Raw genomic sequence first — 15544 nt, forward strand, 5'->3', positions numbered from 1 at the left:
AAAAATAAGAACGACAAGAAAGGAAAATGAAATGAGAAGGAATATGAACGAGAGCTTCTTTCAGCAGATCACGATGTATTTGTAATTATTCCACTTCGGTCGCTTCAAATGGCGAAGTTGTAATTATTCTTTCAGCAGATCACGATGTATGTCTCATGGCTACAAGTCAGGACACCGACTGGGTGATTGACTCGGGAGCTTCTTTTCATGTGACTCCACACAGGGACTTCTTCACAAGTTACAAGTCAGGTGACTTTGGGACCATGAAGATGGAAAATTCTGGCGTATCGAAGATCGTAGGGGTCGATGATATTTGTGTGAAGACCGATGTGGGCTGCACATTGGTTCTCAGGGATGCGATGCATATCCCAGACCTTCGCCTCAACTTGATGTCGACGGGAAGGTTGGATGATGATGGTGATGAAAGCCGGTTTGCTGGTGGGCGATGGAAGCTCATCAAGGGTTCATTGATCGTGGCTACATGAAAGAAGTGTTGCACCCTTTACAAGGCAAGTGTCAGTATGTGCAAGGGTGGGTTGAACGTAGCGGAAGATTCAACCATTGACATGTGACACAAGCTTCTAGACCACATAAGGGAAAAAGGGCTTCAGCTACTAGTAAAGAAGTAGATCCTTCCAGACGTGATAGGTACACCTCTCAAAACCTATCTTGATTGTTTATCAGGGAAACAACATAGAGTTTCATTTATTAAAACTGCTTCTCATGTTAATAAAGTGCATGCATTAGATTTGATTTATTCTGATGTTTGTGGTCATATGAGGACAAAAACCTTTAGTGGAGTATGGTATTTTGTTACTTTTATAGATGATGCATCTAGGAGGGTTTGAGTTTATGCTTTGAAATCCAAGGACAAGGTCTTTGGTGTGTTTAAATTGTTTTATGCTATGGTCGAGAGAGAGACAGGTAAATTATTGAAGTGCATCCACACTGACGATGGTGGTGAATACATTGGCGACTTTCATGAGTATTGTAAGTCCTTAGGTATACGGCATGAACAGACGGTTCTCAAGACCCCCCATAGCATAATGGTGTAGTTGAGCGAATGAATCGCACCATTATTGAGAGAATCAGATGCATGTTATTCCATGCGAAATTGCCCAAGACGTTCTGGGGAGAAGCAATGCACACGGCGGTGTATTTGATAAACAGGTCTCCATCAGCCCCATTGAATGGAGAAGAAGGTGTGGACTAGACAAGATCCATCGTACAGTCATCTCAGGGTGTTTGGATGAAGGGCATTCGTTCACGTACCAAAGGACAAGAGGTCCAAGCTCGATATGAAGATCAGGCAGTGTGTGTTCTTGGGGTACGATGATAAAAAATTCAGTTACAGATTGTACGATCCGACCGAGAGGAAGCTCGTCAGGAGCAAAGATGTGGTTTTCTTTGAAGATCAGTATATAGAAGACATTGGTAAACCAGAGAATAACCAGCCTAGTTCATGTGAGCTAAAGGACATGGATCTGATTATTCCTCCCATGGTGCCTGATGATGAGAGATTATAGCAAGGTGCAGAGGATGAGGGAGTTCCTTCAGAAGATGGACCAGGGGAGCAGCCCCCACTTGATCCACCTATTGAGCCACAGGTGAGGAGATCATCTAGGGACAGACAGCAGTCCAAGAGGTACTCGCCGCAAGAGTACATTATACTGACTGATGGGGAGAGCCAGAAGATTATACTGAGACCCTAGCCAACAAGCATAAAGGGGAGTGGTTGAAAGCTATGCAAGAGGAGATGGAATCCTTATATAAGAACCACACCTATGATATGGTGAAATTGCCTAAGGGCAAGAAAGCTTTGAGCAACAAGTGAGTGTTCAGAAAGAAGGTTGAGCAGAAGAATTCACAGACGAGGTTCAAGGCCAAACTTGTGGTGAAAGGGTTTGGTCAGAGGAAATGCATAGACTTCGAGGAGATATTCTCACCAGTGGTGAAGATGACATCCATACGGGTGTTGCTTGGGTTGGCGGCTAGCATGGATCTGAAGATAGAGTAGTTAGATGTTAAAACTGTCTTTCTCCATGGTGACCTAGAAGAAGAAATCTATATGCACAAACCAGAGGGGTTCGAAGTCAAGGGCAAACAGCATATGGTGTGTAGGCTGAGGAAGAGCTTGTATGAGCTGAAACAAGCTCCACGGTAATGGTACAAGAAGTTCAACTCATTCATGTTACAGCATGGGTATGACAGAACGGAGTCGGACCACTGTGTGTTCATGCGCAAGTTTTTAGATGGTGATTTCTTAGTTCTGTTGTTATACGTTGATGACTGCTCATTAAGGGAAAAGACATCAAGAAAATCAACAGGCTGAAATAGGAGTTGGGCAAGTCTTTTGCGATGAAAGACTTAGGCCCAGCTAGATAGATCCTAGGGATGGAGATAACTTGTAACAGAAGCAGTAGGAAGCTTGGCTGTCACAAGAGCGGTATATTGAGAAAATCCTAGAGCGGTTCAATATAAATGCAGCGAAGTTGGTCAGTAATCCACTAGATGGTCACTTCAGATTGAACGACAAGCAATGTCCCAAGACGAAGGCAGAGGTGGAAGAGATGCAGAAGGTACCCTACGCGTCAGCTGTAGAAAGTTTGATGTATGCTATGGCGTGTACTCGCCCAGACATAGCATATGCGGTTGGTGTGGTCAGCCAGTATCTTGCCAATCCTGACAAAGAATATTGGGCAGCAGTTAAGTGGATATTGCGGTATCTAAGAGGCTCATCCAGGTTGAGCATATGCTATGGTGATGAAAAACCTGTGTTAGAGGGTTACACGGATGCAGATATAGCAGGAAACATAGACTCTAGGAAGTCTACATCGAGATTCATGTTCATGTTTGCAGAGGAAGCGGTTTCTTGGCAGAGCAAGCTACAGAAGGTTGTAGCATTGTGGACGACAGAGGCCGAGTACATTGCAGTTACAGAGGCATATAAAAAGATGCTTTGGATGAAGAGGTTCCTACAGGAACTTAGCCTGAATCAGGAGCAGCACGTGGCCTATTGCGATAGTCAGAGTGCTATACACTTGAGCAAGAATCCAAGTCAGCATTCCAAGTCGAAGCACATAGAGATTCGGTATCATTGGATTAGGTATACTTTGGAACAGAAGGTGTTACAACTTAAGAAGGTCCATACAGACGATAATGGGTCAGACATGATGACCAAGGCTTTGCTCAAGGGCAAGTTTGAGGTTTGCAGAAATCAGGCTAGCTTGAAGAAGGTGAATCCCCCTTGGGAGAAAAAGGGAGAGATTTAATAGAATTTTTTGTCCCATGCTCGACCGGTCGTGAGCCTCGCTTGACTAGTCGAGGGCTGGTGTACGACCAGTCATGGAGTCGAGCCCTGACTCGACTCAAAGTCCAGCAACTTTGGGTTATTTTTCTCCGGGATGCTCGACCGGTCGAAGATGGTGCTAGATTGGTCGTGGGTAGCGCTCGACCGGTCGTAGTTATGCAGATTCGTTCCACGATTTTGTATGGATTATGGATTTTGAGTCCTTTCGCAACTGGGATGCAGAAAGGAGTTTCCTAAAACTATAAATATGGGTTCCTAAGATTTTTCTAGTGATATGAAAAACACAAGAGGGCTATTAAAGGTGTGAGAGAGAGAGAGAGAAAGAGAGAGAAAAAGCTTATATAAGGGAGGTTATGATCATGGAGGTTATCTACTGTGCAATTTATATCTCAGCACTTTTATGTCCTCGTAATCGGTAAGATCTCTCCGTTTTCTTTGTTTCTCTTATTGTTTATCCACTCTTGCGTGAGTAAAGAAGGTTGTAACGTTCTACTTCATAGTGGATTGTTAATCTGAACGAGGTCCCGTGGTTTTTACCTCTTTGAGGGTTTTCCACATAAAAATCTCGTGTGGTGTGTGGTTTATGCTTTGATTTATTTCATTGCTTTATTATTCCATAATTCTGGCTTGTTTCGGGAGGCTAGATCCTAAGGTTTTGTGCAAGGCCCTCAACACTTTCGAGATCCTTAAAAAAGATCTCGGAGAGATATTTTTTTATAAGATCTAAGTGGTCTAGATTAGAAGAAACATGTAGCGAGAGATTGAGGCCAACATGGACTCTCTGACGCGCCGAGGCCGGGCTTCTCCTTTAACATTCGAGTAAGTTGCCGACTTGCCGACCTACCCCAAATATCGTATCTGATTGCCAGGAGTGAGCTCCATTCTTTAGTAGAATATAAGCGAAATCGAGGATGACCATCCTCTTCATCTTGTCGTACCATGTATGGACTCTCTCGCAGGTCTTTCGAGCAGGGCCTACTTGGTCCTATACGGGATCATGCCTTGGAGGCTTCTCCAGGAATCTGAACATTAGCTCGGACATGGATGGGGCCATGAAAGAGCTCGGCGTTGAGTTCGTTGTTGTACAATAAAGTACAATAGTATCACTTTTTGGTCATTGAGGAGCTCATTAATCATGACTGGCGCTGGCCGACCATGCAACGCCCACAAATGTCCGAGCCGACATCATACTTATGATCAGCTCATTTTTACCCATAACAACACTCAATATATATAGTGTTACAATTGAAATAAGAAGTAAATTGTGATCTTATGCAAAACTATGCACTATCGATCTAAGCATCAATCCATCAACATTGATCAAGAATCCTTCGATAGATCGATTAAACCATAGCAAAACTAGTTTAGAAAGTTAATTAGAATTTTTCAAATTATGTTGATCGATTAATCTACAGTTTGATTGATCGAAACTGTCCAAAACTATGCAGTGTTCTATATAATTCAAGGTTCACTCAATTAATTAACTAGATTGGTCCACCGATCAAACCCTGTTTCATGTATAAATTAAAGACATGACAACACCTATCAAACGAACCATAAATCTGGTCATCCAAGCCGGACCCGGTTTTATTTTCCAGGTTTGAAACCCCAGCGCTGGGCAAACATTTGATTTGGTTGGGCTTGCCATCTATAAGAAAGGTGCCAAGAGGTTTGCGTTCCATAATGGCAGACGCGTGTGAAAGATACGAGGGAGGCGCCTAGAGATCCGTGTTGCACATTGACATGGTACGGGTGCTTTGAGCGTGTTTCACAGTAGCACGTGTCGCACGCCTTAAGGGAGGTGTCAAAAGGTTTACGATTCCCGTTGATGCATGCGTATAAACACGTTAACGGAGTTCCACATTGGCATGCGTATGGCGGGCCATCCTGATACCCGGCTTGTTTGTTAGAGACGCGATTTCCGGCTTGGCTTCGGGAGGTCCTTGTGTGGACAACGTGATACATGTGACTTGCATCCAAGCCGTTCAGCCATCCATTTTGGCAGATCATTTCAGGGCATGATGCCAAAAATGAAGTAGATCCAAGTCTTTGGTGGACCATACCCAGTAACCAGATTCAAAATTTATTAGGGACCACCGGAATGTTTATTTGCCATCGAACCTGTTGATAAGGTCACAATCACCTCATGAAGAGACCAAACGTATATCATATTGATCTAAAATTTTTGTGGCCCACAAGTTTTTAATGGTCAATCACTACTGTTTCCTGTGGTGTGGTCCACCTGAGCTGATTTGGATTTGCTTTATTCCTGGGATCGTGCCCGAAAATAATCAATCAAAATAGATGGACGGTGTGGATGTCAGGAACATAAAAAACGGTGGACCCACATGCAAGAATCGACCGATCCGGTGGATCCGGGTATTCACGGAAGCCACGCACCGTGATTTCAGCATGCCGTTCGATTCAAGACGTGGGATCACCAACACTCCTGTGATAGTCCACCACCACTTTAAAAATTGTGATTACTCCAGGCGTAGCCGGATCGCCGATATACGGAGCATAATCCCTCAAAAAATGTACTTGTAAGATGAAAGTCTGATTTTGAAATTGGAGTTAGACCACTCATAGGATTTGATTGACAGTCATAAGTGGATGGTTAGGAATTCCTGATCAGCGTGCTTTTAGAGATATGGTCTATCCACAGTGCGTACCAAAATTTGGAGGTCTGTATAGGCTTACATTAGTCACACGTGTTTAGAGAAAATGGTGGAGAACTATCATTTCGGTGGTGTGTATCATGGATTCGGATTACGTGGTGACCCTGGTTGGATATGGTCGTCAGATCTTATAAATCAAGGATGGCTGAGGAAGAAATTAGCAAAGAAGTTATTTTCTTTCCTTTTCTACATCAGAGTGAGAGAGAGGAAAGGAATGGAGAGAAGAGGCTTTCTTTTTTCCCTCTTTCTTTTAAATATTGTTACATATTGCGGAAGATATTGGGAGGTGAGTGGTTGCTTGGATTCCGAGAGAAAAGCTCTGATCACTTTTGGGAAGGCTCTCAACGATCCTTCCAATTTTCTCTCTTCTTGGGATGATGAAGCCTCAGACTGCTGCAAATGGAGAGGAATTACTTGCCACAACATAACTGGGTATGTTCTTAAACTCGACCTCCATGTCGATATCTACCATCTCAGACTAGGTGGCAGAATTGATCCAGCTCTGGTTGAACTGAAGCATCTTCAGTTCTTGGACTTGAGCTACAATGATTTTTATAGTATCCCAATTCCACAGTTTTTGGGTTCCATGAAAGAGTTGAGGCATTTAAACTTGTCAGATGCAGGGTTCATTGGGAGAATCCCTCATCAGCTTGGAAACCTCTCTAAACTCATATCCTTGAAGCTTTCTTCATATCCCTACTCCTCCCTGAGTGCCAAAAACCTGTGGTGGTTGACAAACCTAACTTCTCTCAAGTACCTCGACATGTCTTCTGTCACCCTTTCCATGGCAAGCCACGATTGGGTGCACGTAATGAACAAGTGTCCTTCCCTCGTTGAGCTACATTTAGTCAAATGTGATCTTTCATATATTTCTCCAACTCTTGCTGCTCTTAATTTCACATCTCTCCGTGTCCTTGATCTCTCTTCCAACCACTTCAACTCTAGAATTCCAAAGTGGATAGCTAACATTAGTAGCCTTGTGTCTTTAAATCTCTCATATAACAATTTTGATGGTCCAGTTCCTTACCAATTTTCACAACTTCCCAACTTGGAAGAGTTGCAGCTGGGAGGATCTCTCTGTCCTAACTGTTCACAACTCCCTGAAGGCAGTTGGAGTAAACTGAAGCTACTTGATCTATATTTCAATGAGCTGCATGGAGGAATCCCCAATTCTATTTGGAATATCACATCACTTAAGTCTCTCTATTTGACATTCGTTGAGAATATAAGTGGTAGCATTCCAAGAGCCATAACTAAGCTTATAAATTTAGAGAGCCTGTCATTGGATGGATACCAAATGAATGCGCCCATTCCTGAATGGTTCAATGAACTAAAAAATCTAAAGAACCTTTTTCTCTACCATTGCATGTTGGGCCCAATCATTGCAGATCTTGGAGGACTTTCTTCCTTGCAATCTTTACATCTTAGTGGCAATCAGTTGAATGGGAGTATCCCTGCAGCTCTTGGAGGATTGTCTTCCTTGCAATCTTTAGATCTCAGTGGCAATCAGTTGAATGGGAGTATCCCTGCAGCTCTTGGAGGATTGTCTTCCTTGCAATCTTTAGATCTCAGTGGCAATCAGTTGAATGGGAGTATCCCTGCAGCTCTTGGAGGATTGTCTTCCTTGCAATATTTAGATCTCAGTTGGAATCAGTTGAATGGGAGTATCCCTGCAGCTCTTGGAGGATTGTATTCCTTACAGTCTTTACATCTCAGTGGAAATCAGTTGAATGGGAGTATCCCTGCAGCTCTTGGAGAATTGTCTTCCTTGCAATCTTTAGATCTCAGTGACAATCAGTTGAATGGGAATATCCCTACAGCTCTTGGAGGATTGCCTTCTATACATGCTTTATATCTCAGGAAGAATCAGTTGAATGGGAATATCCCTGCATCTCTTGGAGGATTGTCTTCCTTAAAGGAATTAGTTCTCCGAGAAAATCAGTTGAATGGGACAATTCCAACAACTTTAGGACAACTTTCTAACTTGTCTAAGCTTGACCTCTCTAACAACTCCTTGACAGGAAACGTGTCTGAAACTCATTTTGAAAACCTCAAAAAGTTGTACTACTTAGATTTGTCTTTCAATTGTTTGGGTTTTGATATACACCGTGATTGGGTCCCTCCATTTCAGCTTTCTATAATTTCACTAACATCATCTCATTTAGGTCTTCCTCTCTGGATACGAACACAAAAATACATACACGAGTTGGATCTCTCTAACACAACCATCTCTGGCGTCATCCCCAACTGGTTTTGGGATTTTACAACCCAACTTTTTTCACTGGACCTTTCAAATAACCAGATTTCTGGCCAATTGCCCAACCCATTAAAAATGCTGCCTGCTACCTACATTGATTTGAGTTCGAATAATTTCAGTGGTCCCATACCTTGTATATTGCATGGATCCAGTTCACTTGATCTCTCCAAAAATCAACTTTCTGGGCCAATCTCACCCAATTTTACATCCACAATGCACAATTTACATGTCTTTTCTGCCAGCGGTAACCAAATCAGTGGCATAATTCCCTCATCCATAGGCAAAATGAAGTCTCTTGTTGTCCTTGATCTTTCCCATAACAATATAAGTGGCATAATTCCCTCATCCATAGGCAAATTGAAGTCTCTTGGTGTCCTTCATCTTTCCCAAAACAATATAAGTGGCACCATTCCATTAAGATTGGGTAACTGTGTACACCTCGAGGCACTTGATTTGAGCAAGAACCGTTTGTCAGGAAGAATTCCCATATCTTTGGGTATGTTACATTACCTTCAAACGATGCACTTGAGAAACAATAGCCTATCGGGAGAAGTGCCTTCATCTTTGAAGAATTGTACTCTTTTGGAGACTCTTGACCTTGGACAGAATAATTTCTCAGGTCATATTCCCACTTGGATTGGCAAAAGTTTTCCGGTTTTAAGAATTTTGAGTTTACGATCCAATATGTTTACAGGGAACATACCACCACAATTGTTAAACATAACTTCACTTCAGGTCCTTGATGTGGGACAAAATTGTTTATCTGGTTCAATTCCTCAAAGTCTTCAGAATCTCACAGCCATGAAGATTGAGCAGAAGACATACAACTTTCTTTTGAATGAAACAGAGTCTTATTACAAGGAAAACTTGCTTGTGTCGGTGAAGGGGCTAATGCTTGAATACACTAGAACAATTTCACTAGTTACATGCATTGACCTTTCAAGTAATAACTTATTTGGAGAGATCCCTGAAGAACTTACAAGTCTTTTCGGATTGCGTGTCTTGAACTTATCTGGAAACCATTTGACCGGAAAGATCCCAAACAAGATTGGTAAATTGACATTGTTGGAGTCTCTTGATTTCTCCAAAAATCAGCTTTCAGGTACAATTCCTCCAAGTATGTCAAGTTTAACTTTTCTTAGTTACTTGAACTTCTCGAATAACAACTTTTCGGAAAAAATTCCATCGGGAAATCAGCTCCAGACACTTCAAGATCCTTCTATTTATATGGGCAACGACGATCTCTGTGGACCTCCTCTTAAAGATAAGTGTGATAGTGACGAGACTTCTCAAAGTCCAATGCCTGTTGGTGGTGATGTAAAAAAAGATGATGATGCGCGTGAAATGGTTTGGTTTTACTCTGCCTTGGGACCAGGATTTGCAGTGGGGTTTTAGGCCTTCTGTGCCGTTTTAGTGCTCAAGAAAGCTTGGAGGATTGCTTATTACCGTTTCTTTGATGAGATGATAGATAGGCTTCTTTACAACAGTCGCTTTGCAAGACGTTAGATTGAGGAAGTTGGAAATGCAAGTCATGAATAATGAATAATTGTTTGCTACCTAGTTGTGAAAGCTTTACATTGTGGTGTTTTTTTATTTTTTATTTTTATTTTTTTGTTTTTGTTTTTTTCGCCAGTACTTTTTATAAGAGTTGTAATAGAAAGCCTTTTTTTTTTTTTTTTTTGGAAATAAGAATTTATTGAATTCAATAAGCAGATCAGGCATTCGGGCTGGGGCAGACAAAAAGATAGGGCCCCCACCTATCATGGCTTGAGGGTGAGTCGGTAGGGTGGGTCGGGGTGTCAAATGGATTGAGTCTTTATTTCTAGATCGAGTAAGGAGAGACTAAAAACCTTTTAAGTTATGATAGCGTACATTGCCACCTTACCATATTACCATGTTGTGGCAGGTTTCACCTCGGGGGCTGCATCCTTCAAAAGATTTGAACCGTTGATCTTGGACCTACACACCACGAATATGGCTATTTGATGTACGGTAATGCACCCATGTGCAATTAACAAACCCTTCAGCAGGAGAACTTCAATTTTATTTGTGCCAGAAGTTTTTTTGTTTTTATTTTTTTAATTTTTAATAAAGTGGCTAATCAAACACAATTGAAGCCAAAAAGCCAAAGTGCTAATGGTTGAAGGACGCTTCAAAGTCTAACCCTTTCATCGAGACTGTTCATTAGCTCCACTGCACATTTCATGGTTTACCATGCAAGCATCACACTTATTCAACAAATATAACCATTTGATCAATAGCTTCAATATGGATAGTCAAAGACCATTCACACGAAACATGGGTCCAGTAACCAATTGATACATCTAGCTGCTAGGATCATATGATCAAACCAATGACACATTGGATCATATGATTAATGAGATTTTGCATTGGAATATGTTCTGGCCTAGATGGACAGTTCAGATCAATCGATTAGACTGCCCAAGTAAACTGATGCAACTGCACTAACAGTGCTTTAAGAGCAATGGAGCATTGTCCGAAACAAACATAAAAATAAAAAAAATAAAAATAAAAAAAAGAGGATAGTATAGAAAGGAGAAACAACCGGTTTTATTCTCAATCAAATGAATAAATTAGCAGAAGAGGTGGTGAAGATGAGGAAGAAAAAGAAACTGTAATTAGATTTTTCTTCAAATTTCTGCAGATGTGATTGATGTTACATACAACAACAGATTAGGTAGAAGAACAGCCAGTAACAGCAGGCTCAAACCCAAGTTGAACGCAGCAGCCTCAGCCAACCCGCGTTAGAATTATTCCCGCAGTGGGAAATCTGAACCCTTAAATGCAATTCCCCAGAATCTGTACAGTGGCCATGGCCCAAAAAAAAGGGGTACTACAAATACCCTATTTAAGAATTTTATTTATTATTATTTTTTTTTTGCATTTTCCTCTGTGATGATTGATGAATATAACAATATACAGCTCTCTCCCAATGGAGTTGGAACTTCATTGCTAGTAGGAACTGCTGAATCTGATCTTGATACACATCATTGGAAGCTATCCCTCCTGCAGAAAATCATAATTTCAAAAATACCAACATCAATTACTGTGTCAGAGGATGATTAAAAGCTCCCGATGAAACTAAAGCTACAAACATAACAGTAAAATGCAAGTGGTCTTTCAACTCCATGGAGTCCAAATTCAACTAATGCCACATCCTAATTCAGTCAATGGGGTGGAGTAGGACACTTTGGTGTGGTTCTTTCGTCACAATGCTCAGGAAGAACACAAAATTGCACCCTTGCAATCTTGGGGCATGTGTATAGTATAGGAAGCAGTCGAGAAATGCACCACCATTGGCAACAAGCTAAAATTCGGCCTATTTCGACAACTTTCCCAATGGACAAACAGAAGTTTAAAACAGATGGTCATCCAGCAGAGGAAAATCCTCTGATTGACCTGTTATGATCATTCAAACAGCGCAAGCTTTTTAGTCACAGCCGATCCATGATGGGCCCACCTCTTGACCCATTCCAATTGTCGGTCATGACCTCAACAACTTCCTAAATGCAGATACCAACACAAGTACCATTCAAAACAATGTAATGCTGAAATTAAACAGAAAAAATGGTGAAAATATTCACAATCTGACTTAACTCGCACGGAAATGGAAAAGTTCCTCAGTTATCTTGAGGTCTATTGTTCGAATGCTGGCATAGCATGACAATCCATAAGAATGCACAAAGCCACCATAATCATGGCACGTGTACCACAGTACACTCGGTAGTTCCTAAAATGGATGTGGCACAATATAGAAGTAAGGCTTAGATTGTTGCTCTCAACCAGCATATCTTTCCCCCCTTTTGATTGGAGCAGAATCCTCAACAACACCTGTTTTTTTACAGCGCGTGCAACAATCTAAGTCCTCAGGCGCACCATGATGTCATCCATCAGGAACATTCCACGATGCCAATACTCGGGCCAAAAATCAGCCAGATACACAACCCTGGTAGGCCAAACTATCAGAAGAGGAGATGCCAACCATAGGTCTATGTGGTGCCACCATGGTGTTTATCTTTCATCAAAACCCATTCATCAGGAGTAAATCACAAGGACAGTGAATATATGAAAACCAACCTGATCCAAAACTCATGAGGGCCACTCTGCATGAACTTAAGGGGTTTTAGGCGCAGTGTTTATGGTGAAAATAAGCGCCCTAACCTAATGCTCAGCAAGGACTTCACATATGAACCATGGTGGGTCCCAAAAATCTTGGGTGTTTTGCATGCTGTATAAAACAGGTGTTGTAGACGATTCTGATCCCTTCGATTAACTACCAATTCAAGCCATTGAGGTGGGAATATAGGGAAATGAGCAATGATATCAATAGCACGCTTACCATAAGGAGGATGGGAATGCCCTCCTCTGCCTCAGAAGAGAACCGTATGCCTCCACTGCTTCCAATAATCTTATTCTCGACAGGCTTCCATGTTGGATCACTTATTGTAAAAATGGGTCTTCTTTACTGCCAGAATCAAGAAAAGAAAATTAACTCAAGATGATCAAAACAGGCATGCTCTGATAGTTTGCCCATGTCAAATCAGATGCCATTGGATCGGCCAAGCATTGGCAAGGATGGACTGGTAAGATCAAGTGCAGGGTTCGACTTCACATGATCCCTCAAGAGCTGCTGCGACGACACACGATCGGCCAACACTGGCTGCCCATCATACAGTTCCCAGGGATCGCTGCCATGAGCCGGTCTTCCAAATGGCTTTCCAAGGATGTCATTTTCAGAAGCAATTAGTTCCTGGAAGGCATGAGGGCCACCTGGCTGCATTGCTCGGAAGAAGCCGGGCTTGGGCTCGTGATAGGTGGAGCCATTAGGGTACAGACTGTTCGGAGACCTTGGCGTGCTTCCAAAGCCATCATGGTGGAATGCGGACTGCTGGAGGTGATGAAAGGGGTCGACGACCCAGAGGTAGTTCTAGGACTGGATATGGGAGAAGTGGACATCCTTCCATTCATATGTTGAGGAGATCTTGGGTGGAGGAGAGGGCTTCCAATGGGAGATACTGGACATGTCCTCGGCATAGGACTATCACTGAAAATCATAACCACATGATATTCAATTCAGGAAATTTAATGTCCAGCAGAGGTGAAACCCAACTTGAAGACTATTGTAAAGTCTTTGTAAGATGCAAGGTAAAATAGCAGTTTAGATATTAAAGAAATGAGAAATGCTTCAGTGCTTCCAGAGCACTATAAGTTATAAGGCTCCTAGTTGCAACAGTTAAGTTAGACAATCCAATAGACCGTTCTGAACTCCCATTAAGTCCAGGACACATTCTCTCAGGCTACCATTAAAAAAGTATATATATCTCACTGATCGGATAATCCAGTCCAATCTTTATTTTGCCTTATTCTCTATAGCCAACCTATTTCTGCAATTGCCATAAAAAATGATTCTTTAGAATCATAAGCAATCCATGATGGGCTCTAGCAAATATATGGATCAAAACTTCCAGTGGTGGTATGTGATGGACTGTTACGTAGGTTGATCAGAAGCGCACACAAACTCAGAACCTCATTACAACAGGAAATAAGCCACCCCAAACTAACATATGAAGATGGAGAGAGAGAGAGAGAGAGAGAGAGAGAGAGACAGAGAGAGAGAGAGAGAGACCTGGTTGATGAATGAGTTTTTGCCCCTGCCCCTCGAAGCTGATGGATTGCCAGCCCCTCCATATCCAGAGACAGCTGATGGAGAGCTAGTCCTCCATACTCCAAATTCCCTATTTAAGATTTTATTTATTTATTGTTTTTTTTTTTCATTTTTTCCATTTTCCTCTGTGATGATTGATGAATATAACAATATACAGTTCTTTCCCAATGGCATTGAAACTTCATTGCTATTAGGAACTGCTGAATCTGATCTTGATACACATCATTGGAAGCTATGCCTCCTGCAGAAAATCAGAATTTCAAAAATACCAACATCAGTTGCTGCGTCGGATGTGATTAAAAGCTCCCAATGAAACTAAATCTATGAACATAACAGTAAAATGCAAGTGATCTTTCAACTCTATGGAATCCATCTTCAACTAATGCCACATCCAATATCAGTCAATGTGGTGGGGTAGGACACTAGTCAAAGCTAGGACTCAGATGAAAATCCCAAATTCTTTAGAGATTTCTGCGGACTGACCCCAAATCTTAATCAGGATAGCAGATGGCAGATCTATGGAATTTTGGTGTTGTTCTTTCGTCACAATACTCAGGAAGAACACAAAATTGCACCCTCGCAATCTCGGGGCATGTGTACAGTATAGGAAGCAGTCAAGAAATGCACCACCATCGACAATAGGCTAAAATTCGACACGATCTTCTCAATGGGCAAACATAAGTTTAAAAGAGATAGCCATCCAGCAGGGAAAAGTCCTCTGATTGACCTGTTATGATCATTTGAACAGCGCAAGCTTTTTGGTTACAGAAAATCCATAATGGGCCCACATCTTGACCCATTCCAATTGTTGGTCATTACCCATCCAACTTCCTAAATGCACATCCCATCACAAGTACCATTCAAAACGTGCAATGCTGAAACCAAACAGAAAAAATGGTGGAAAATATTCACAATCTGACTTAACTCACATGGAAATCGAAAAGTTCCTCAGTTATCTTGAGGTCTGTTGTCTGAATGCTGGCATAGCACAACAATCACTTTAAGTTATCATCAAAGTCATCTCCCATCACAAGAGAGGAGATATCAGACATGTCATGAGTGCTGTACATGAATGTAGTGGGGAGTCTTACGAATGCAATGGTTTACACAAGGCTAGAAATGTCACAAGCGGTTAGCGTAGTCAATAGACGTATGGTGGAATCCGGGAAAAGGGCATTGGAATGTAGTTAAATGAATTCGCTCAAAGGGGCAAGGGTTTTGTAAGGTGAGAGGGTTTTCTGCACTTATAAGAACTTAGGAAATGATTTTCTTAAAAGGTAGGTTTTTCTTAGATTATGCATTGTAAGGGAAGATTGGGTTCCTTCTTTAATCAGAAAAGATGAGTGGTATAACTCTAAGATTTTGACTACATTAGATATCTTTGTCTCTCTGTACCGTGCCGTGGTTCTTTTGTCACAAAGGTTTTTCATATAAAAATTGTGTTTGTATTTTGATTTGGTTGGTTATTTCTATTTGACTGTTATATCTACCTTGTATGCGCTTATTCCACTTGGAGTGTGATTTTCCCGGCTAAAGCCATGGCCTTGTGCAGCCAGAGCAGCTGTCTATCTCTAGGTCTGAATCTCAGATCCAGGTTGTGCATCAATTGGATA

At 41.7% G+C, this 15544-nt stretch overlaps 2 protein-coding genes and 1 long non-coding RNA gene across 6 annotated transcripts in view; 1 reads left to right on the forward strand and 2 right to left on the reverse strand.

Annotated features, from left to right (window-relative positions):
* The window catches only part of LOC131224757 (uncharacterized), a 99223-nt gene extending 86488 nt beyond the window's left edge, over positions 1 to 12735 (reverse strand). Inside the window, exon 1 of the long non-coding RNA XR_009161172.1 lies at positions 12606 to 12735. This is a non-coding gene — a long non-coding RNA (uncharacterized LOC131224757). The remainder of the gene's footprint in view (positions 1 to 12605) is intronic.
* On the forward strand, positions 6166 to 9708 carry LOC131224746 (receptor-like protein EIX2). Of its 2 annotated transcripts, XM_058220073.1 has the most exons (2): positions 6166 to 9347; positions 9510 to 9707. In XM_058220073.1, exons 1-2 carry the CDS (start codon positions 6203 to 6205, stop codon positions 9638 to 9640), a joined length of 3276 nt encoding a protein of 1091 aa, XP_058076056.1. In that variant the 5' UTR covers positions 6166 to 6202; the 3' UTR covers positions 9641 to 9707. The 2 variants fall into 2 exon arrangements, with proteins under 2 accessions (XP_058076056.1, XP_058076055.1); XM_058220072.1 differs by having other exon boundaries at positions 6166 to 9708.
* A 3-nt stretch (positions 12736 to 12738) lies between the features above and the next one.
* On the reverse strand, positions 12739 to 15544 carry LOC131224755 (mitogen-activated protein kinase kinase kinase YODA-like). Of its 3 annotated transcripts, none has more exons than XR_009161170.1 (3): positions 15422 to 15544; positions 13893 to 14172; positions 12739 to 13310 (listed from the first exon to the last, which is right to left on the reverse strand). XR_009161170.1 is itself a non-coding variant. In XM_058220097.1 (2 exons), the coding sequence occupies exons 1-2, from the start codon at positions 13952 to 13954 to the stop codon at positions 13010 to 13012; spliced, it is 363 nt and encodes a 120-aa protein (XP_058076080.1). In that variant the 5' UTR covers positions 13955 to 14446; the 3' UTR covers positions 12739 to 13009. The 3 variants fall into 3 exon arrangements, 1 of the variants encoding a protein (XP_058076080.1); XR_009161171.1 differs by lacking the exon at positions 15422 to 15544 and adding an exon at positions 14861 to 15403; XM_058220097.1 differs by lacking the exon at positions 15422 to 15544 and having other exon boundaries at positions 13893 to 14446.

The sequence above is a fragment of the Magnolia sinica genome, chromosome 14, assembly GCF_029962835.1.
Source record: "Magnolia sinica isolate HGM2019 chromosome 14, MsV1, whole genome shotgun sequence".
Lineage (NCBI taxonomy): Eukaryota > Viridiplantae > Streptophyta > Magnoliopsida > Magnoliales > Magnoliaceae > Magnolia > Magnolia sinica.

Coding starts and splice junctions, on each gene's coding strand:
- LOC131224755 (XM_058220097.1), bottom strand. CDS start 13,954: ATGGAGGGGCTGGCAATCCATCAGCTTCGAGGGGCAGGGGCAAAAACT. Junction 13,311..13,892: donor AAAACTCATTCATCAACCAG/GTCTCTCTCTCT, acceptor TATGATTTTCAG/TGATAGTCCTATGCCGAGGA.
- LOC131224746 (XM_058220072.1), top strand. CDS start 6,203: ATGGAGAGAAGAGGCTTTCTTTTTTCCCTCTTTCTTTTAAATATTGTT.